Below are 23,919 nucleotides of genomic sequence, written 5' to 3' on the forward strand. Positions count from 1 at the left end.
AGAGCCTGGAGCCTGCCTCAGATTCTGTGTCTCCCTCTCTCTCTCTGCCCCTCCCCCGACTCACACTCTGTCTCTCTCAAAAATAAACACTAAAAAAACCTTTTTTAAAAAATTTCATTTACAATAGCATCTGAAACGTAAAATATTTAAGAGGTAAGTTTATGTTGGGATGAGCACTGGGTGTTGTATGTAAGCAATGAACCACAGGAATCTACCCCAAAAACCAAGAGCACATTTTACGTACTATATGTTAGCCGATTTGACAATAAACTATATTTTTAAAAAAATAGAGGGGAAAAAAAATAAAACCATTTCGGACACTTTCAAAAAAAAAAAAGAGGTAAGTTTAATAACATACATGCAAGACCTATTCTAAAACAGTAAGAAAAGAAATTACAGAGGGCCTAAATACACAGGGAAATATACCATGTTGATCATTTGAAAGACTCAATATTGTTATTATGACAATTTCCCTCAAACTGATGTATAGGTTTAATGCAATCTAAATCAAAACTCAAGCAGGTTTTTTAAAAACTCAAAAGTGACAAGTGGATTCAAATTTACATGGAAATGCAAAAAACTTAGAATAGCTAAAACAATTTGGATCAAGAGCAGAGTTGTAAGACTTGCACTAACTGATTTCAAGATTTATTATAAAGTTACAGTAATGACAGTGTGGTTTTGGCAAAAGGACAAACATAGATCAGTGAAACAGAATAGAGAATACAGAATTAGACCCACATATATTGGGTCAATTAATTTTCAACAAAGGTACAAGGCAATTCAATGGTCAAAGGAACATCTCTTCAACAAATGGTACTAAAATAACTGAATATTCTTATGAAAAAGTGAACATCAACCTTTATTTTTCAAATGCAATAACTGATTTGAAATGGATCATAGATCTAAATGTAAGAACTAATACTATAAACCTTCTAGGAAAAAACAAGGAGAAAATCTTTGCAATCTTGGAGTAGACAACTATTTCTTAGGCTTAAAAAACAAGAACCATAAAAGAAAATTGATAAACTGTACTTTATCAAGTTTAAAAACTTGTTAAGAAAACCAAAAAGGTAAATAAACAAACAAATAAATAAACAAGTAAATAAAAGAAAACCAAAAAGGTAAACCACAGAATGAGAGAAAATAGTTGCAATATACATGTATCTGACAAAATTCTTGTGTTCAGACTCTCTCTCTCTCTGTATATATATACATACATACACACATGTTATAGTAACAAAAAATGAAGGTGTTTTGTATATGTATGGAAAAAGAGAAACCAACCAAGAAACAGAAGAGTTATATAAAGAATTTAAAATATGAAGAAAAAGATAACTCTATAAAACTAAAATAGGCAAAAGACATAAACAGGTATTTCATGGCCAATAATGAAGATATCTATTTGATCTCACTGACAATCAAAAAATATGAATCAAGATCATAAGATACCATTTTTATACAGTCTGTTTTACTATGTAGTAATATAATTCAAAAATTTAGTGACTTCAAAAAAATCATTCAATATTTCTCATGATTCTGTGAGTTAGGCTAGACAATTCTGGTCTGGACTAGCCTGGCTCTTGAGCTATGCAGGTCTCAGTTGGGATGCCTCGTGTTAGGTCTCCTATGCCCCAGAAGGTTAGTCTGGCTTTTTTTTTTTTTTTTTTTTCCACATGGTGGGCTCGGAGTTCTAAAGAGCTGTAAGAGAAGATATGCCCAATGTGCAAGTTTTTCAAGTCTCTGCTTGTATCACACTTGCTAATGTTCCTTTGGTCAAAGCAAGTCATGTGGCAAAGTACAGCGTCAAGGAGTACAGTAACAGTAAAATCACACTACAAAGGATGAGAAGAATTTGTGACCATTTTGCAAGTCAACACTAAATTTTATAATCCACCACACCATTCTCTGCATGGATTCTTTCAGCAAAAAATAAGCAGATGACAATAGCAGAACTTGGAAAACACCTTGTAAAAAGGTGAATACTGGCATATCCTTGCTAGCAACTCTATGCCTAGACATATAGCCAAAAGAAAAGAACCTCCTGCACGTGAAGAGCTGATAGGTACAATAATATTTTTAGCTACACTGGTCTTAATAGAAAAAGTCATAACAACTCAACTGTCCATTGTCAAAAGAACAAACAAATAAATTGGCATAAAATTATACAATGAAATTTACTCATTTAACAAATATTTACTGAGTACATACTATTCAGCTAGGCATACTTTGAGGTACACTTAACAGTTACTAAGGTACTGATAAACTCAAATATCTGAATTTCTAAATTAGATTTTTGCAGATATAGAGATCCTAGAGATATCCTTATGATTATTTAATAAGAAATTAAAGAAAATTCTTCTGCTCCATAGAAGCAGTACTAATATCTCCTGTAAGTGGATCTTAAAAACTTATAAGAGGCAGGAGAACCTTGTATATTCTCTTCATTAAATGCTTTTTGCAATATGGAGACTTGAAGGTTTCTGGAAGGAATCAGACTCAACAATAAGGAAGTGGCTAGTCAGATCAACAAGTTCAACTTCATTGGACTTTAGGGGCGCCTGGGTGGCTCAGTTGGTTAAGTGTCCAATCTCAGTTCAGGTCATGATCTTGCAGTTTGAGTTTAAGCCCCGCACGAGGCTCTTGCACTGACAGCTCAGAGCCTGGGGCCTGCCCTGGATTCTAGGTCTCCTTCTCTGTCTGCCCCTCCTCCTCTAGTGCTCTGTCTCTTGCTCACTCTCAAAAATAAATAAACATTTGTTCTTTCTTTGCCACGGTTTGTTGGAGTTTTGGTTCTTCTTGCTTTTTCTTGGCTGTATCGTTCTTTCCAGGCTACTTTGCAGCAAGTTGAGTCTTGAGAATCACTTTCTACTGGAATCCAAAGATCTAGCAACTAGGCTTTCAATGGATTCGCCAACAAAGCTTTACCCATCTTGCAGCCCAGAACCTTCTCAGATGGCCAGTGAAGAGAATTCCCAGGAAAGCTCAGCTGCCTCTCAAACTATCTCTGAGGTATTAATAAACAACCTTAGTAAATTGACTCTCGACCCTAGTATCAAACTCCCTTCCCCTCTACCGGAATATCCACCCCAAAAGCAGGACAGCGAGAAGAAACCACAGGGGCTTGTGGACCGAATACTCAGCAACAGGAAGAGGGGTGGAATAAGGACTTTGTTAACTGCTCGGAAAGAAAGAACAGAAAGGCTGATGTGGTTTATTAAAAACCATCACTACTTCAACCAGCATTCCACGGATGAATCAAGAGTGGAAAGATTTAGATGTATATGTCACTATCGCCTGTATCATAGAGATCCTTCTGAGGATACCAGCATGGAGAATAATTATGACATGGAGTTGATGTAAACATAAACCTTACGATACTGTTTTTTTTTTTGCTAGTAATTTTAGGATCAGTATGCAGCAGCTTGGGAAAGCTGCTCTGTTAAGACAAACTGTATCATATTTTGATAATCTATGATATAAACTCTGTTTTGTCTTTTCTACCTTGATAACAGTAATTTGTGAGGAATCCTGTAGCTTGCGTTTGAACGACTTCAATATACTTTAGTTCCACTTTTTGATATGACCCATGGAAGCACTAGTAGGTTTTGAGTGTTGCCTGTATGTTTGAGAAGCCTGAAGTCATGAAGATAGGTTAACCTAACATGGGGCTCCTGCATGGCTCAGTTGGGTTAAGCATCCAATAGAGCTCTGTAGAATAGGGCTCTGTGCTGGCAGCTGGGAGCCTGGAGCCTGCTTCAGATTCTGTGTGTGTGTGTGTGTGTGTGTGTCCTTCCCCCACTCACACTCTCTAAAAAATAAAAACATTAAAAAAAAAAAAAAAAAAAAAGAAAACCTAACATCAAATTGGAAGCCAAGTAACTTGTGCAGGAGGAATATATAGAGAATACTGGGTGGTTTGGCTAGAGCATAATTATAATTAGGGCAGGGTGCATAGGCTAGATTTTCTGTTTTTAAAAACTTGGATTGTAACAAAAAATTTTTTATGTGGTAGTTCCAGTTTTAGTAGCAAATGTGTATGTAGAAGATCTTATTAAAATTGAGACTTATTTGAAAAAATAAGTAAATAAATAAACATTAAAAAATAATAATAAACTTTACTGGACTTTAGTCTGGTTTCATTTAGACCACAGAGTAAGAACTCACAGAGCTGATCCTTTCTTAAAAGAATTCACGGGGCACCTGGGTGGCGCAGTCGGTTAAGCGTCCGACTTCAGCCAGGTCACGATCTCGCGGTCCGTGAGTTCGAGCCCCGCGTCAGGCTCTGGGCTGATGGCTCGGAGCCTGGAACCTGTTTCCGATTCTGTGTCTCCCTCTCTCTCTGCCCCTCCCCCGTTCATGCTCTGTCTCTCTCTGTCCCAAAAATAAATAAAAAACGTTGAAAAAAAAATTTAAAAAAAAAAAAAAAGAATTCTGAATAACTAAAAACTTTCACATGCTTTATATAAATATATGTGTGTGTGTATACACACACACACACATATATATACATATATATGTATATATGTATGTGTGTATATATATATATATACCTACACACATACACATATATATATAAATATGTAGGCATATGTAAAAATATAAATATGTAGGTATATGTGTGTGTGTGTGTGTGTATAGGAAAAAAGTGAACAATCTAGTTCCCCTCTGTCCCTCATCTACCTAGTACTCTCCCTGCTAGATATACCCACTTTTATTACTTTTGTGTATTTGTTTTTTCTTCAAACACTCCTTGGCCTCCTTTGCCAGCTCTCTTTTACCTGACCAGGGCCCTCTCCTCTTCCCTGTCACCCCAAGTGATTTATTTGGTCCTATAGTTTAAAATACTAGCCTGAATTTGTCTTAATTTTTTTAATGTTTATTTTTTAGAGAGAGAGACAGAGTGTGAGTGGAGTGCAGGCAGAGAGAGAGGGTGACATAGATCTGAAGCAGTCTCCAGGCTCTAAGCTGTCAGCACAGACCCCGATGCGGGGCTCGAACTCAGGAAGCGCGAGATCATGACCTGAGCTGAAGTCAGACATTTAACCAAGGTAGCCACCCAGGCGCCCCTAAAATACTAACCTGAATTTGCATTTCTGGTCCTGATCTCTAGATCTGTGTCCCTAATACCACATTTGGATGATTGCTAAGCATCTCAAATTTAACATGTCCTTCCCATCCCCCTTCTTGTCACAAACCTGGTCCTTCCCAAACCTTCCCTCTCCCAGTACTTGGCACAACCCTCCACCTACTTACTAAATCCAGAAGCACAGTCATCCTTGACTCTTCTCATTTCCTTACTCTTCACATCTAATCCAGGACCCAGTCCTATTCCAAATATATTTAGTATCCACCCACGGCTCTCCACTTTTTTGCCACCACTGTGGTCCAGGCCATTTTCATCTCTCATTTAGACTACTGCCATGGACTCCTAACTTCTCTTTCCATTTTTATTCTTGTCCCCTTCAATTCATCCTTCACATGTGAACGAGAGTGGAGTCCTTATAAATCATACTACTCCCCTACTTGAAATTGTAGGACTTCCTATTACGCTCAAAATCAAATCCAAATTCATTTCCATGGCCTACAAAGCTCTATATAATCTGGACCATGAGTATGTTCCCTACCTCATTTCATGTTGCTGTATTCCACGTATACTGTGCTAGAATCTCAAATGGGCACACATCCACATTAACTCTCATACCTTTGTTTCCTTCATAATATTTACTACACTGTTTATTCTTTCATTTCTGTGTTTAATCCTTTCTCTATCAGGGTCCCAACTAAAATACATTTGTCCTTGCTTCCCACTGTTTTCTCCAAAACCTGGTAAAGGAACTAACACAAGATTTTTAGATTTTTGTTCCCTGATTGGATGAATGAACAGATACAGCAATAGATGTCATTGCAGAATAATCTTCCCATGCAAAGAAAGTAAGTGCTAGAAGATAACAATGCACGTTAAATTCCCAAATAGCAATTCTCAAATTCTGTTATGGTTTGCACAGATAATGTAAACTAATAACAATAACACACAAAAAAACTGAGAGAATAGCCTATTAGAATACCTCATTTGGTTAAGAATCTCACACATGCTGTACAATATTCACAAAATGAAATACATATATATTTATTTACTGAACCTTCATTAATACTGAGCAAACAATGACAAGTAAGCAGCAACAAAAAGACATGTGTTCAAAGAGGGTTGGGAAAGAGTTTTCTCTTAGCAACTGGCTCAGTAGGCTACCTGATGATAACAATAACAATCATGATTAACTATATGCCATTCCCAACACTTTACTTAAATCTATTCAGTTAACCCTAACAGGTACCGACTTTATAGCCTAGGAGGAAGAGGTTAAGTAACTAGCCCAAGGGTTGCATAGTAGTAAAAGCTGGAATTTGAAAGAATGCAATCTAGCTTCATTGCCCTGGCTCTTAACACTACCTAGTGCTTCCAAAAAAAAAATTATAAAGACCAAGGTTATTATTTTTTTAATTTTTAAAAATGTTTTATTTATTTTTAAGAGAGAGAGTGAGAGAGACACAGTGCAAGCCGGGGAGGGGGCAGAGGGAGAGGGAGAGGGAGACACAGAATCTGAAGCAGGCTCCAGGCTCTGAGCGGCCAGCACAGAGCCCAATGCAGGAATCAAACCGCGAATCATGAGATCATGACCTGAGCCAAAGTCCGGCACTTAACCAACTGAGCCACCCAGGCGCCCCAAGACCAAGGTTATTATTAAAGAACTTCAAGAACAAGAGAAAACATCATAATGAAATACTGAAAAGATTATGTATCTCTGAATGCCAACAAACTGTTTAGCAATTTCAGTTAGACTAGCTGGGACAGGATTACTCAATGGGTCACCCTTGCTTAATTTAAAAATGCCTTAAGCTTTAAATGCCTTAGTCTTTTATCTGACACAGAAAAGTGTCTCCTGTTCAAATTTCCAAAACCTTCAAGGAGGATAATATTTTTAAATGAGCTTTACTGAAGGGTTTACATAATACACAGTATCAGTTCGGCAAACCCTAAACACAGTTGCTTTCCTAAATAGAGTTTCTTGAAGCAATAAACTCTAAAAGTTTACCCCTCAAAATACTTGCAAGTCTGTGAAAGCAGATTATTAACTAATACAACAACAAACACATTATCACTTAATTCATTAAGTTTGTTTCTGAGGTTTAGTAAAGATTTTCTAATCTGGAGTTTATGTCTGTACCAAAGAGAGAGAGAAACGCCAACAAAAAGCACTGGGCAAAAAAACAGTGATTATTAAGTATTTGGCCGTATAATCTCCAAAAATGGGGAGAGACTAAACAGGTTTTGTGAAATCAGTGGAAACGAAACGGTTCTCAATAAGAAAAAAAATGAACTATTCTACACTGGCTATTTACCCAGAATAAAATAGAGAAATGGCTCAATAAATTAACAGATAATTCATATAACAATATTAAAATTACAAATAGTTTGGGGAGATTTTTTAACAGGAACAAAGAAATTAATGCAGCTTCTTCCTACTTATTACCAACAACATTTACTCAGTAGAGACACGTGTTACAAAGATACTCTGTCTTTTCCACTTGTCAGAAAGAAGACACCTTGATATCTGATAGTAATGCAGCATGAACTCAGAAAAACTGTTCTGAAGAACAGAACTAATTTTCTTTCTTTCTTTATTCCATTCCACTGCAAATCTTGGCAAGCACAGTGTTTTTGTTTTCCTAGAATTTATAAGAACAAATCAGCTAAGGGGTGCTTTGGTGGCTCAGTTGGTTTAGCGCCCAACTTGGGCTCAGGTCACGATCGTGTGGTTCATGAGTTTGAGCCCCACATAGGGCTCTGCGCTGACAGCTCAGAGCCTGGAGCCTGCCTCGGATGCTGTGTGTCTCTCTCTGCCCCTCCCCTGCTTGCGCTCTGTCTCTATCTCTCAAAAATGAATAAAAACGTTAAAAAAATTAAAAAAAGAATAAATCAGCTAAAAAGGGAAAAATGTGTACACACATATAGATCCCTTTAATACATAGAAGAAACTATTTTCATGCAAACTGGAAAATAATACCAAACCATAAAAAGATGCCTGGAAACAACCTTAGAAGAACAGAGAAAAGACTTGTGATTTCATTTCCAGTTCAGGGTGTGGCACTACCTAAACTATATGACCTCAGGCAAGCCAATTACTGATTGTTTGTGGGGCTCAATTTTCTCCTCTGTTAAATGAGAAGAATATAACTATATGTTCATAGAGATTGCTTCTAATTCTACATATTGCTTTCAGTAGGCTTTGGTAAAATGATAAAGTTTTTTACTTAATAGAAGTAAGTAATGCAGGCTCCAGGCTCTGCAAACCCTGAGCTCTGAGCTGTCAGCATAGAGCCTGATGCGGGGCTGGAACCCAAGAACTGTGAGATCATGACCTGAACCAAAGTCAGACACTCAACCAACTGAGCCACCGAGGCACCCTGAAAGAGAGAATCTTTTTTTGTTTTCTTTAATTTTTTTTAACGTTTATTCATTCATTATTGAGAGACAGAGAGAGACTGAGCATGAGCAGGGGAGGGGCAAAGGGAGGGAAGATGCAGAATCCAAAGCAGGCTCCAGGCTCCGAGCTGTCAGCACAGAACCCGATGAGGGGCACGAACTCACAAACCGTGAGATCATGACCTGGGCCGAAGTCGGATGTCCAACCGACTGAGCCACCCAGGCGCCCCAGAAAGAGAGAGAATCTTAGGCAGGCTGCAAATGCATCACAGAGCCTAATGGTGAGATCATGACCCAAGCCAAAAGTAAGAGTCAAATGCTCAACCAACTGAGCTATCTAGGTGCCCTGCACTTGGAAAAAAAATTTATGTCTATTTATTTATTTTGAGAGAGACCACCCATGGGAGGGAATGGCAGAGAGACAGAGACAGAGAGAGAGAGAGATGAGACAGAGAGAAAATCCCAAGCAGGCTCCACACCAGCAGCACTGAGCCTGACCTGGGGCTCGAACTCAAACTGTGAGATCATGACCTGAGCTGAAATTAAGAGTCAGACATTTAACCGACTGAGCCACCCAGGCAAACCCTTGCACTTGGAAATTCTTAAGTGACAATACATGATGACCAAGAAAGATCAGATTTAAACTACCAAATGCAAAACTATACTCATTTTCTAGTCACCAACTTATTAAACACGGTGACTAATGCAATGGGTTACAGTATGAAACTATTCGTAGGTAGCTTTTATTGGGTCCAAAACTAGGGCAAAGATCATCTCAGAAGTGTGTGATAATATTTTCAGATAAGTAACACTTAATATAAAACATCAAACTGTGAAATGATACAAAGCAACAGTATTCTGCAGTTATATATTTCCAGCTTTCAGAGTAAACTGACACCATCACCATATTTTAATTTATATAGTGATTTCCCATTTACTATCTCACTTAACCATTGTGAAAATCCTATGAAATAAAGTGAGCAGTACTTTTATCAACACAATTCAGACCAGCTCAGAAAGTTAGGTAACCTACCAACCTTTATTCTGGAATGTGAGTCACAGAAATTAAACTGTACTAATCAAGTAAGAAATATCCCTCAAAGGGAAGAAAAAAGCTTTAGTGTTTTAAAATAATATAGGCAAAGAAGTAAAATATAAAAGATCTCTACTACAGAATCATTTCATACCCACACAAATTGGCCATATTTGTCAGGTACTACCATCCCTCTTCCAAAGATCAATAAAAACATAATCTAGAATGCATAAAATGTTCCCGGTAAATAATTTCTTACCATTTTCATTTATGTTAAGAATGCACAACTAAAATCACAGCTCATGATAATACAATTAATAGGCAGTAGCGGTTGGAACATTAAATTCTCTATCATTACATCATAGAAATACTTGTACAAACTTCTCCAAAAGACCAGTGCAGTCTCTCTACAAAATTTCTGACAACAGCCCCAAAGGAGAATTGAAAGACACTGAAGTTAAGAAAAGGAGGTGTCTTGCCATGACAGGTAAACTGTGTCAGAGCCTATATGAGATTTTTGCATGATCTGCATAAAAACAAAGATAATACTTTAAACCTACTGGAGGTCATTAAGTAATCTTAGTGTGACACAGGGCCACATATGGCTTCTTGGAATTTTAGAGATTAAGCCGATCCCCAGGGTTTTACTGCAAGTACCTCCGCTGTAATAGAACAGGGGAGAGGAGAGTGTCAGAAATTTGGAAGAGGTAGAAAATTCTGCTCCTCATAAAGTAGTAGGATATACGTGAAGGGTTTTTGCAAAAGATCAACGGAGCTAAGGCCCCATTCCCTTGGCCACCAACGCTTTAGATGGCACTTACAAGCCTGAATTTTGTTTAGAAGCGAATGCATTTAGTATCATGTATTAGTGGCTGGGGAGGGCAAGAACCAAACTGACAGGTCCTGAGAAACAGCTTGGTCATCAGCAGGGAGGATCTTCTCCACTTACTCTGAGGTTGATACCGGGGAAGGAAGAAGAGATGGGTACTCTACAGAAGCTTAGAAGAGCTTCCAAGTCCGCGACGATGAGAGCGAATGATAGGAAATCCAGTGTATGGGTTCACTGTACCGGGGTGAACCGTGAGGTGTCCCAGATAACCTGGCTACCGCCAGACCGAGACAGAGTCAGCAGCGCCCTAAAACACTGCTTGAAGTCGAAATCACGGTGCCCCACATCTATATGATCTAAGTGGGAGAGCTCCGGAAGAAGCCAAGCCCTGATGACAGTCTCAGGCTTCCGTCCCCAATTTCACGCGCTCGTTTACCTACCCGCTCTGACCCCGGCTTCTCCGGATCTCAGTATCCTGGAAGCGGCTCCTGACCGACTCTCACACCCGCCGCTGGGGTCCGGCCAACCGGAACTCGCTCTCGTCACTTCCGGTCCGTTTCCCACCCCCCATCCCTCCGGGGACCGCCTCCAAGAGACAAAAGTTCCTTTTTCTTTTCTGCAACCTCCGAAGATCTTCGCGGGATTTCAGTTCGGGTCTAGGTTCGGGACCTGTGGGCGGGACGAGAGGAAGAATGACTGTTGTCTTCGAGGTTCTTGATCCGGAACTTATCAAGGAGTCCCGGAAGAGGTAACTCGTGGGATAGAAGCGTGTTCACTACGCGAGGGGGAAAACGGAACGGCGCGAGTGAGGAGTTGGTGAGGTTCTCTAGGTAAGTCGGCCCTTCATTGGGAGGTAATTTTGCATTCTCTCTCCAATTGGAATGTTTCTTTCCACCTCATTACATACCTCCTCCCCCGAGCCTTTCACCTCCGTAAACTGTCTTCCGCCCAACTGGACACTGGAGCCACTGCTGCTGTTCAGCCAGTAGTCCTTTGGAAGAAGGGACCAAAATCTTGAGAAGGAGAAGAACCCAGAATTTCTTGTTCCCAGGCAGAGCCTTCATTCAGGCAGCATGGATACGCTTGCTCCGAATGTGAGAAAATACCGCGCAGGCCTGTTGAGTATTTATTGAATACCCACAGCGTATGAAATGGAGTCCTACGAGGAAAGGAAAGGTTTCCACGAATATGGTCGAAAAATGTGTCTCTCTGTGTAACACAGATATAATGTTCAGAGAAGTGTTTAATCCTGTTAGCCCAGGCACTAGACTCTGAAAATGTGATGTACAGTCGTTATGTGTAATTGCTACAGCAGTTCTGTAGAGTAAATAATTAAGACTGATTGGGGGATGATAAACACTTGAGATTGGTGTCGTTTGAACCACGCCTTCATGGCTGAAGAGGTTGTGTGTGTTTGTGTTTGTGTATGTAAGTGAAGAAAATAGAAAATAATTCCTGGGAGAGATGGCTCTTTGAAGGGACCTAGTAATTTGGTGTCGCTGGATAGTACAGTATGAAGCAGAAGAGTAGATTAGGAGAAAGTAGGTAGCAACCAAACTGTGTAGTGCTTTGGATTTGTGCTAAGGGATTTGTTTTATATTTTAGGTGTTTACCTGGTCATATTTTTTTAAGTTTATTTATTTATTTTGAGAGAAAGAGCAAGCAGGAGAGGGGCAGAGAGAGCGAGAATCCCAAGCAGGCTCTGAGCTGTCAGCGCAGAGCCCACTGCAGGGCTGGAGATCATGAATGGTGAGATCATGACCTGAGCCAAAATCAGAAGTAGGTTGCTAAACTGACTGAGCCACCCAGGCACCTCCATCTGGTGGTTTTTGAGCAGAAAAATTACAGGATCAGATTTGTGTTTTACAAGTATAATTTTAGGGGTGCCTGGATGGCTCAGTCTCTTAAGCTTCAGACTCTTGATTACAGCTTAGGTCATGAGCTCACAGTTTGTGAGTTTGAGGTCTGCATGTGGCTCTCCCAGGAGTTTGCTTGGGTTTCTCTTTCTCCTTCTCTCCCCCCACCCCCCAAATAAATAAAGTTTTTTTAAAAAGTATAATTTTAATGGCAGATGGACTAGGATGAACTAGGATATGCATGAAGCAAATGAGGAAAGATCAGAGATAGAGAAGTAATTTGAAGGCTTTTGGCCAAGACATCGATAGGGCACTGGTAGCAAGGATAAGGAGATAGGTTGAACACAGATAAATTCAACAAGGTTTGGTGACTGGATGTGGTAAGCCAGTGGAGAAAAAGTCCAGGGTTACTAAGAAATCAAGAATACAGAAAAAGGTGGGCCACATGGATGGGTCAGTTGGTTGAGCATCAAACTCTTGATTTCAGCTCAGGTCATGATCTCTTCGTGGGAGCAAGCCCTGTATAGGGCTCTGCACTGACAAGTGGGGAGCATGCTTGGGATTCTCTCTCTCTCTCAATAAATAAATAATAATGAAAAAAAAATACAGAAAAAGGAAATTTTAGAGGGAAAGGAAAATACTGAGTTCAGTGTAGGATACAGATTAGAATACTTTATAGTATTCTAGTAGAAGCTGGAAATTCCAGTTTGGAGCCCAGGAGAGGTGTCAGGAGTCCTCAGCATATGACAATTTGGGAATAAATGGGATTTGCTCTCTCCTCTATTAGATGTCAGCTCCATGAAGAGTGGGACTTTGTTTAGTTCAGTGCTCTATCTCTAAGGTCCAGAACAGTGCCTGGTGCACAATAGGCCTTCCATAAATATCAACTTATTGGATGAAAAGAGAGTTTATAGACCATCACTGTCCAATAGAACTTTCATGGAAATATTCTGTAGCTCAGAGTGACCGTTAGCCACTTTTAAGTTGTTGAGCTATTGGGCACTTGAAATGTGGCTAAGTGCAACTGAAGAATTGAATTTTTATTTAGTTTTAATTAAGTTTAAATAACTGTGTTTGACTAATGGATACCGTATTGGATGATGTAGGCATAGACTGAAAAGAAGGCTAAACGTGTAAGCAGGTGCAATACATACATCAGGGGCAAACATCAGAGCTAGAGGAGACTGGAAAAAAAACTATCAGAAAGGTGGGATGATAATAGGGTGAAAGATTAAAGAATTAGAGGGAGGAAAGTTTAAAGAAACGTTATCATCAGTGAGTGGTGGAGAAAACTCAAGATGAGGCCTAAAAGGAGGCAACTACATTTGGCAATTAGCAAGTGTCTAATTCCTTACCAATATCAGTTGAATGGGGAAGGGAGGCAGGTAATTAAAGAAGTTTAGAGGTAAAAGGAAAAAGGAGTCAGACAGTGGTCCAAGGGTCAAAAAGGATTGGGGAAAGGTTTTTTGTTTTTTTTTTTTTTTCAGGTTAGAAAAGCCAAGGTATAGCCCCAGGGAGTACGATTAAGGGGTGGGGAACACGGTTCTGGAGGGAATGGGATCAAGAGCATTGGTGAAAGGGGCTTAGTCTGGGAGGAATTAGAACACACCAGGAGGAGGGTTTTTACAGGACGTGTTTGTTTTGCAATGCCACCATTGCCCAAGATTATCCTTGAGACTAAGAATAGTTATGTTTACCTTAGTCTCAATCACTGGGCTTTTGATATGTGTGTGGTGTATATGCAGAAAGGGAAAGAGGCTGAAACACCTTTTGGAGGAGTTAGATGATAATGTAATCAGGCTGATAGGTGATTAGAACATCCTAAAGAATAAAAATGTTAGGTATTAATGGTATTAATATGGTAGAATTAGAGACCTCATGAGGTATGGTACAGAAGCAATGAACTTTGTAATTTCTAGAACTTTTTTTTCTTTCGTTTTTTTTCTCTTACTGGTATGTTTGTTTTTTGGTGGTTATTTTTGGTTCGTTTAGTTTTTGTTGCTGTTGAGAGAGAGAGTGAGAGCGAGGGAGTGGCAGAGGGAGATAGAGAGAAGAGAATCTTAAGCAGGCTGCATGCTCATGAACTGTGAGATCATGACCTGAGCCGAAATCAAGAGGCAGGACACTCAACCAACTGAGCTAGCTACCCAGGAACCCTGGTATATGTCTGTTTTTAGATAAAGTTCAGAAAGTGAGAAGCTTTCTGTCATGATCTCTAGATGAGTATATTTTATACTACTTTTATTAGTTATATTACTGTGGATAAGCAGGTTCTCTTTTAGATCCTTATTTTTCTCATCTTTAAAATGAGGCTCATGCCTTTTTTAATTTTCATAGCAACCATAATGGAAGTAAAGGAGTTAGCAAGTTATACAACACATAATAGGTCCTCTATATGTGGTTCCCATCTCCAGATAGTACCTGAGTCTGGTATATAGGATATTTGGTTACTTTGCAACCTAGAAATGGGTGCAGAAAATCCTTCTAATTGTTGACATGGAGGTTATGGATATAATTTTTACATAATTGAGTATTTATTCACTTTGGAATCTAGTTAGATTATGAAAGAGAAATCCTGATATGTAAGCCTCATGTAGTAACTAAATGATAGATGCATTCTGAGAAAATGTGGGTTCTAATAAGAATTTAATTTTTTTTCTGACTGTAAAAAGGCATCTAGAGCCATAAAGTACTATGTCAGTACAGCCCTGTCACCATTATTAGTCATACCAGTGAAAGAGGACTGAAACTAGGTACTGACAGCTTACATGTGTGACCCTCTTGCCTCTGGCCATTCCGTGTCACTCTCCTTTGATCCCTCAATGTTTGTTTCTTAAATCTGTATTTCTGTGTTAAGTGATAGAAGCTTGAAACAAAAGGCCACATATTGAATGGTTTGATTTATATGAATGTCCAGAATAGGCAAAATAGATTAGCAAATGCCAGGGACCTGGGGGTAGAGAAAATGGGAAGCAACTGCTAATAGTTACACAGGTTTCTTTTTTTTTTTTTTTTTTTTTTTTTGCATGCACAAGCAGGGGAGTGGAGCAAAGGGAGAGAGAGAGAATCCCAGGCAGGCTCCCTGTTCAGCATGGAACCCAGTGCAGGGCTCAATCCCATGACCCTGAGATCATGACCTGAGCTGAAATCGAGTTGGAAGCTCAGCAAACTGAGCCACTCAGGAGCCCCAAGGGATTGCTTTTTGAGGCAGTGAAAATGTTCTGGGATTAGATAGTACTTATGGTTGTACAAACTTTTGGATATATTAAAAAACCACTAAATTGTACACTTTAAAAAGATGAATTTTTATAGTATGCAGTGTCTCGAGAAATTTAACGTCCCCTATGGTATCCTTATTTTTAAATTTTTTTAAGATTTTATTATTTTTTTTTAATGTTTATTATTTATATTTGAGAGAGAGAGTGTGTGTGTGCGTTAGCAAGGGAGGGGCAGAAAGAGATGGAGACAGAATCTGAAGCAGGCTTCAGGCTCTGAGCTGTCTGCACAGAGCCTGAGGGGGCCATGAGATCAAGACCAAGCCGTAGTCAAGACACTTAACTGAGCCACCCAGGTGCTCCAAGATTTTATTTTTAAGTAATCTCCGCACCCAGTGTGGGGCTTGAACCCACAACCCTGAGATCAAGAGGCACGTACTTGTACCAACTGAGCCAGCCACTCACCCCATTCTCATTTAAAATATTTGTGATAAAGTATTTCCAAGACTGTCATCTATGCCATGTAGATTATCCAAGGGCACTTACTTAATAAGCACTACAAATATGGTAGTCCCGTGTATTTCAATATATAAATGGTTAGATGCTGTCCCACTAGAAGAAACTATGGTTATTTGTGCCTATACATGGAAGCATTCTGAATGTAACAGCCTCAACTGTAGACTGATACGGGTGTTTTATTGGTGATTCAAATACCATGAATAGCTTTGCTGAGGTAACAGGAATTTCTAAAAAAAGGATGATGTTCCTTTGTTTTATATGATAGTTACACTTCTGGTAAATTCAGTGTATATTAGAACTATGCAAAAAATATTTTGTGTCCATGTGTATAATGAAGTTAGCTTCTGGTCTCAGTGATTGATGGTTTTTTACCTATAATTATTTCCAGCGGGAAAATCTTTGCTTTGTAATACTTTTAGCATTCCATGCTTAGGTCTAGTAAATGTCAGCAGCACGCCTCACTCCAGGCCCATTGCTGTGACAACTAGGAACTTCTCTGAGGGGTTGGTACCAACCATCCCCATTGAGAACCACTGCATTATGAAGACACAAATAAGCACTATATTCCAGAGAAGGGATGAGTTATTCTTGGTTCCTTTACATCCTTTAGACAGCTTGATAAAATAGAATATTTCCTTTGTCTACAAGACTTAGGGGGAAGACAGAGGAACAGAGTTTCATGGTATCCCAAGAACTAGATACTCCTTGAGATTCAGAATGATTGTAACTGCTTTACCTGAATTCTTGAATCTTTTCTAGTACAAAGGGAAGAAAAAACAGTACATTAAGATCCAAAATAATATTTTGCTTTTTTTCTGGATGACTTCATAATGGTTTTTAAGTGTTGCCACTTATTTACCTAAATCAAGGTGTTTTGTCTGATAAGCCTGTAATTTTTCACTACTATAGTGATAACTTTTTTTCCTTTCCTTTCAGATGCTCTCCAAATCCTTGGTGATGGAATATTTGGCTCATCCTGGTGCACTTAGCTTGGCTGCCGGAGTTGCTTGTGGCATGTGCCTGGGTTGGGGTCTCCGTGTACGCTTTGGGATGACTCCCAAAAGCTCAGTGAGCAAGATAGACACAGAGACTGGAAGTGAAGCAAGCATCTTAGGAGAAAGTGGGGAGTACAAAATGATTCTTGTGGTTCGAAATGACTTGAAGATGGGAAAAGGGAAAGTAGCTGCCCAGTGCTCTCATGCTGCTGTTTCTGCCTACAAGCAAATTCAAAGAAGAAACCCTGAATTGCTCAAACAATGGGAATACTGTGGCCAGCCCAAAGTGGTGGTCAAAGCCCCTGATGAAGAAACTCTGGTTGAATTATTGACCCATGCAAAAATGCTAGGACTGACTGTAAGTTTGATCCAAGATGCTGGACGTACTCAAATTGCACCTGGTTCTAGAACTGTCCTGGGAATTGGGCCAGGACCAGCAGATCTAATTGACAAAGTCACTGGTCACCTAAAACTTTACTAGGTGGAATTTTGTATGATGACTGTCCCACCACAATGTGTTTTGAAACTGTCAAATTCTAACAATAAAACAAACTCTCCCCCTACCTTAAGTATTTTTGAGATCAAAATCAATCTGTTCCCATGTTCTTTTATCAGGTACTTGGCTCAGTTATCTTGGCTTAAAAAAAAAAACAAAAGTTAAATGGTCCTGATGTTTCAAGTGATAGCTGCTGAAACAAATGTTTGAGAAACTGGTCACAACCAAATTGGATTACAAGGGCGGGGGGGAGGGGGAGGGGGACAGCATTTCCTGTGCATGGTTACGTCCCTGTGTAATGGCTTTTCTTCCCCAAGACAACACTGCTATACCCCATTGAAGGACCAGGGTTCAAGGTATTCTCATTGGATGCAAACTACAGTTTGTTTTCCTGCCATCACTTTTTGGATGACTGATAGCCAACATTAATAGATCATGGTATAGCCCCAAACAGCGATTTATAGTCTAACCTTCTGGATTAACCCACCTGTGCAGTATTTCATGTTCATTTCCCTGACCCATACTGGCCAAAGATTTCTCAGTAGTGCTTCTACATCATGGCCTATAAAAAATTCCTTTTACTTCCCCACAACTTCCCTAATAGTGCAGGCATTGAAAAACTTGCAAAGTGACTTGTATGGACTTTGAAGGTAGTACTAGGCCCACACGAGAATCTAGGGAAATGGTGAAGTGAATGTGGTGTGTCATCCAACATCCTGTTTCTTTACCTAAAACTTAAGGAACTAGATAGTTCAATTATTTAAGGGCATCTTTATTTCCCTTTTGATATATGGTTATCATGACATAATTCCAATAGTTACTGTTACACCACCTGCCCAGGATAGGAGGGAGGTTCCGGTTCCCAAAAGCAACATAGCTTTTTGAATGAAAGTCTTTTAGGGGGACCCTGATAGTATTTCTAAATTGAGTATATCCCAAACAACTAATGATGCCAGAGAGGATTTTGGCAACAGGTGCATGTGAAGTAGCTCCAATTCTCCATGATTAACTTCAGTAATTAGCATTACTTAGCATTGAGCTTCAAACATAAGCAGCACGGTAACACTTCAAGGTCTAAGGTCAGTGGAGTCTGGGTAAAACAATAAAGACTACTGCACTCAGTCATAGTTTGTACTATTTGGTCAGTTTTATAGAGTTTACACTGGCGTATGACAGCACAGGAGAAACTGCATCTGTGAATGATGCCACAGTAGCAACTGCTTCTAAATAGAATGTTTACACTAGATTCAAAAGTGATGCAACAGCATGTAACTGAGGCAAAGAGAACTTAATCCTAAATGCACCATTCTGGCTCATGTAATTTCTGAGGCTTGCCTCAGAGACTGATGGCTCCCAAGTTCAAATACAGTGCATTCCCAACAGGATGGCCAGCTGACTCAAGTAACTGTAAGTCATGGTATATCTACCAGGATGAATAGTATACAAATTCTAATAATTCCAGAAATATATTATGCTTATTTCCTACTTCACCTGTACTTAGTATTTATTTTATAGGGTGCTTAATCTTACAGTTCACAAGGTACACTCTGCAAAGTCCATAAGGTCTTTAAGATACTTTCAAGGGGTCAGATATTTTCATAATGCTAAGACTTTTTTTTTTTTTTTCCCTGTGTTGACATTTGCACAGGTAACACAAAAGCAAAGGTGGATAAAACCTCTGGCATCTTTCACGAATCAAGGCAGGGGCACCCTACCTATACAAGTAGTACTTCATTGCCCAGTAGTGTCTGTCTCTCTCCCTCCTCCCTCTCTCTCTCTCTCTCTCTCTCTCTCTCTCTCTCTCTCTCTCTCTCTCACACACACACACACACACACACGATTCACTTAATGTCCTTGATAAAGCAGTAAAAAAAAAATTATTAAATTTGACCCATCACTACTTTTGTCTTAATATTCTAACACTGAGCACTTCTGGTACACACTGAAGTATGAATGTTGCCCTGAGAGAAAAAAAATGTGTGGCTGAGTTGTGAGCTGAACTAGCAGCCTTGGTCACGGAAGAGTTTTACTTGTAAAAACTGACTAAGTATCCAATTAGCCAATCATTTTAAGAAAAGCAACAGACCGTATTCTGGAAAACTTCTATCTACCTCTCCTCCAAGTTTCCCAAACCTAAGATTTTTCTGATGAGATCAGTGTTCCTCAGAAATAGGATTTTTAAAGATATGTGTCAACATTTAGAAAACCTGTACAACTTAATGAATCTATTTTCCATATAACCAACGCATGAGGGTACAAATCATGCATAGATAAAAGATCTATTCAAACTAAAGACACTAGTGGATTTTAATATAATGTTAAAGTTGAGTGTTACGGTTTCAGATTCCACATTTCAACTAACTACAAGTATCTGAAAAGGCTATTAAAATACTTTCCTAATTATACATCTTCGTGAGGCTAGACTTTCTTCACCTACTTTTAAAAAAAAGTAGTAACAGTGAATGCAAACAGAATCCAGCAATCTTCTGTGAAGAAAAACTTTGAAGAGACTTGTAAAAAACAGTGCAATTCCATTTTTCTCATTTAAGAAATAAGGCTAATATATAATTGTTTATGTTTACATGCAATGAGTTTAATAGTTACATTTAAATAAATTTTTAAAATTTGTTTTTACAGAACATTCAAGCAGCCCTGCTTGCAGCTCATATCATTCTGTTGCTATTGTACTAATGTCTATGTTGAAATAGTTAACAAATATCAGATTTTTTTTTTTTTTTTTTTTTTTTTTTGGTACAATGGCTATATTTGGATACTAGGGCAAAAGATCACTGAAGGTATGTTTACCTCCTCAGAGGTTTTCCATTACGCTCTTCTCTCCTGTTTCAGTTACATTTAGACAATTATAAGAATTCTTAATACTGTTTCCTATTTTAAGTTACTTCTCCCAGACCATCATCCTATTCAGAGTAATGTCATGGAAGATCCCTTAAAATAAAGTTTATTACCAATTTGTTCTACCACTTATGTACAACACCCACTGCCAAGTCTTAAGGTAGGCATTTTGTGATTTAAACATACTCCTGCAAATAATTCTGGAAAGTACTCATCATGTTAATACACACAAGGGAACATATTCAGAGGTTCACAAAGTATAGGAAAGGTCCAGAAGAACACATCTCGACTGAAAAGAATTAAGCTCCCAAGGACCACTGCTATTCTCCCTGTTGATTTTGATTAACAACGAAGACAGGGAGGCAGAGATCCACAGCAGAAGCATAAGTACAGCCCAATGTTTTCACTATGACAAACCAAAACAGGAGAAGGGATTTTCTAGTTAATACTATAATTTTAGGGGTAGGATGATTAAAAGTGGGGCAGGGCAGGGGTTCTATGTTTAAAAAACAAAACAAAACAAAACAAAAAAAACCTGTGCTGCTTATGGTCATTTGCCTGGTCGGTGTGGAGAATTATAGGGCAATACAAGGCTAGGTTTGGTGGAGGACTGGGTTTAATCCTCTAACTCTTTTGAGGATTAAAAAATGAAATGAACTTAAAGTAACATTCTCAGCCATGAACAAAAAGGGTTGAATTCAAACACTGGCTTAAAAAAATTCCACTTAAAAGTACTCATACTTTGGGGCCCTTTTCATGGTGAGGCACAGTATGTTAACTACATGCTTACATACTTTGATCGCAAGTTGACAGAATACCCATATCTGTTCATTTAAGTGAAATGCTTAGGTAAAAACCCTGAAGTGCCACTTGGTTAAAATGATGGGAGACAGCCAAAGTGTGGCCTACTACAGTGCTCTTCAGACTGCTGCATGTACCTTGTTAACCACAGGAATGTACATGATGTAATGCTGTGTATTTCCCTATCCCAATCCTCATTCTGCTTTTGCACTCACACCTCCCTGTACCGCCTCAATACCCAATATAAAACTACCACAACCACGGTTCTTTGGTTAAAATTTGAAAGGTATTTAATTAAAACTGCCATTCTACGTTATTTCCACAGTCCAGTAATTTATTTTAAATTTGAGTAATTTCAAATTCCACAAACAAAACTGAAGAACAGCAATATTTTGTTTGAATTCTCTCTTCTGTACACTCAGTGATCTAAAACACCACAATATCCAACATACACAAACCTCAGGGAAGGGTTAGTAAATACACACAGATTGGAATCATGGTGCTCTTTGTTCCTGAATGGAATGGTCCCACAGAAAAAGCACAGGATACAGCACAACATAAGGGCACCTGTTACATATGAAGTGAGCAAAAACACACTAGCATTTTCTATATGCGTAATGAGGAAACCTGCATAGGTTAGAGGGCCTTTTATGCTCATTTAAAAGTCAGGCAATTTGTCTGTAATGCATTTTTCAAATAATTTGGAGAGCACTGCAATCCAATGTAGGATGTGCTGATTAGTGTTGTCTTTGTTGGCATTGACAGTCTTACATGGTCACATACCAATACTTTTGCTGTAGCTTTTGAGTAAGAGATTTAAATGCATTTTAGACAATACATATCATAAGCTGTTTACATACACTAAATTTAAGAGATTCAATATTAGAGTTTTTTTTTTCTTTAAACACTACAGAGTGCAAATCAGGTTCTTCACAACAGATTGAGTATTAAGCAGTTCTTCAAAGAATGAGGGGGAAGAAAAAAAGCCCAACTGAATAAACATTGAAACTATTCCCCTTTGAAAATAAATTCTAAAATGATGCGGAATGTGAAATAAGCTTTTAACACAGGTGATCCGAGTTTATAGTTAGAAACAAAAAGTAGTCCTTCATGAAATAAAGGTTACAAGAACATGTGCCTGTTTTCCCATTATAAACTGAGAAGCGGGTAGAGACGATGTTTCAGTACGAAAATAGGCGACTACAGGATCAGCTTTCTGTCTCACATGCTGTACCCAAAGCCAGGCTGTGGCTGCCCATAGGGTGGTGCAGTATAACCATAGCCAAAAGGTGCCTGGGGAGGGACTGCAACACTGGGTCCTGCTGTCAGCATCAACTGGGGCTGACCTAAAGAAGAAAAACAAGAAAGGGTAGGGGGTGGAGGGGCAGGAGGTGGGACAAATTGTTAGCAGTGTAGACTATCATACTCTAATCTCCCCTACTCTAAGAACATAATCAAAACTTAGAATGAGTTTTGTGGTGGTACTTTTGACTGTCACAATTTTGGCATCACACCCACCCTAAGAAGGGTTCTGCCTAAAAAGCTAAACAATTCAGGGCAGAGGACAGAACAGTGACAGCAATTATGTTACCTCATTTTATTTAAAACAATATGCACAGGCATGCTTGACATGAATGGGCAAGACATCTGCCAATACACTTATCACCACATGGTACTCACACACGTTTAGTGAAATAAGCACAGGAAAGCTTAACTTTTTAATGATGTGGTTTTAACACAAATAAACCTTTAAAATTAGATTTAAATTTCTGATTTAAACAATATAAATGGTAATGAAATGAAATGGTAATCTAATGGATATCTAGGAAAGAATCTAGTACTAGTTAAGAGAAAAACAAGACACATTCAAATATGCTTATGTATGAATACATCAGAACACAAATCTGTTTCAAATACTGTATTAGCACTCGTACTTCATTAAAAAAAAAATTTCAGGGGCGCCTGGGTAGCTCTGTCAGTTAAGTGTCCAACTTTGGCTCAGATCCTATGGTCTGTGTGTTCAAGCCCTGCAATCAGGCCCTGTGCTAACAGTGCAAAGCCTGCTTGGGATTCTGTCTCTCCCCAACTTGGAAACACACTCTCTCTCAAAATAAAGAAATAAACTTAAAAAAATTTTAAGTAAACTCCACCCACAATGGGAGGGCTCAAACTCATGACCCCGAGATCAAGAGGTGCATGCTCTACCCCGACTGAACCAGCCAGGCACCCCAACACTCAACTACAAATAGTAGTTGATCACATACAGAAAATGACCTGTAGAGAACCTGGTTTATTTAAAAGGAAAAAAACAATGTAACACCTCTATCCACTCCCTTGAAAAAGAAGTAATCTTAATCTCCCACTAGAATGTAAACCTAGTGCAAAGTTTCTCTCAGACAGGTGACCTCAAGTCTCTCTTTTTTGTGAACAACCAGAATTTGTTTTGTGAGCAAATTCTTTTTGGAAACCAGCAGTTTATAAAAATCACTTTTAACTTTGAAACTGAAATTTTCAACTGCCTAGAAGGACTCTCCATTTAAACACCCTGAAGGCAAGCCAAATTCAATAGGTGTTCCCAAAATATTACCCCCACCCTATTTTTGTTCCTATTGTTCCCTATCTGAAATATGTCAAACATCTTGCTCCCATCTTTTAACCTACTTTAATCATCTTTAATCTACTTTTATCTTCTCCAACTTTATCAAAACTAAGCAGTCCTCCAAATTCCCAAAGTCTTTTTTATCTACAATAAAAAGGAGATGGGGGGGCGCCTGGGTGGCTCAGTCAGTTAAATGTCTGTTGATCTTAGCTCAGGCCTTGATTGTGAGTTCAAGCCC

General features: G+C 38.8%; 4 protein-coding genes across 7 annotated transcripts in view; 2 read left to right on the forward strand and 2 right to left on the reverse strand.

Annotated features, from left to right (window-relative positions):
* VMP1 (vacuole membrane protein 1) overlaps positions 1-10,956 on the reverse strand; it is a 127,161-nt gene extending 116,205 nt beyond the window's left edge. The window contains exon 1 of the mRNA XM_042915710.1: positions 10,788-10,956. The gene's annotated coding sequence lies outside the window, so the exon portion shown is untranslated. The remainder of the gene's footprint in view (positions 1-10,787) is intronic.
* The window catches only part of PTRH2 (peptidyl-tRNA hydrolase 2), a 57,938-nt gene extending 39,102 nt beyond the window's left edge, over positions 1-18,836 (forward strand). The window contains exons 2-3 of one of the 4 annotated variants that reach the window (XM_042915715.1): positions 9,884-10,005; positions 16,874-17,495. In XM_042915715.1, coding sequence (XP_042771649.1) covers positions 16,874-17,413 — 540 coding nt within the window. In that variant the 5' untranslated portion in view covers positions 9,884-10,005 and the 3' untranslated portion in view covers positions 17,414-17,495. Of the gene's footprint in view, positions 1-9,883; positions 10,006-10,978; positions 11,178-11,257; positions 11,442-16,873 lie in introns of those variants that run through there. The other 3 variants (XM_042915714.1, XM_042915712.1, XM_042915713.1) reach the window with 3 other exon arrangements.
* LOC122206490 (developmental pluripotency-associated protein 3-like) lies at positions 2,712-3,363 on the forward strand. Its single transcript, XM_042915716.1, has one exon. The coding sequence runs from the start codon at positions 2,905-2,907 to the stop codon at positions 3,361-3,363; it is 459 nt and encodes a 152-aa protein (XP_042771650.1). The 5' UTR covers positions 2,712-2,904.
* Positions 18,837-20,792: 1,956 nt separating the features above from the next.
* Positions 20,793-23,919, reverse strand: part of CLTC (clathrin heavy chain) — a 66,615-nt gene continuing 63,488 nt past the window's right edge. Inside the window, exon 32 of the mRNA XM_042915709.1 lies at positions 20,793-22,428. Within this exon, the coding sequence (XP_042771643.1) occupies positions 22,304-22,428 (125 nt within the window). The 3' untranslated portion in view covers positions 20,793-22,303. The remainder of the gene's footprint in view (positions 22,429-23,919) is intronic.

Source organism: Panthera leo, chromosome E1 (genome assembly GCF_018350215.1).
Source record: "Panthera leo isolate Ple1 chromosome E1, P.leo_Ple1_pat1.1, whole genome shotgun sequence".
Taxonomy (NCBI): Eukaryota; Metazoa; Chordata; class Mammalia; order Carnivora; family Felidae; genus Panthera; species Panthera leo.

Bases quoted from the DNA above. Each gene is read 5' to 3' on its own strand.
- LOC122206490 (XM_042915716.1), top strand. From the start codon at position 2,905: ATGGATTCGCCAACAAAGCTTTACCCATCTTGCAGCCCAGAACCTTCT.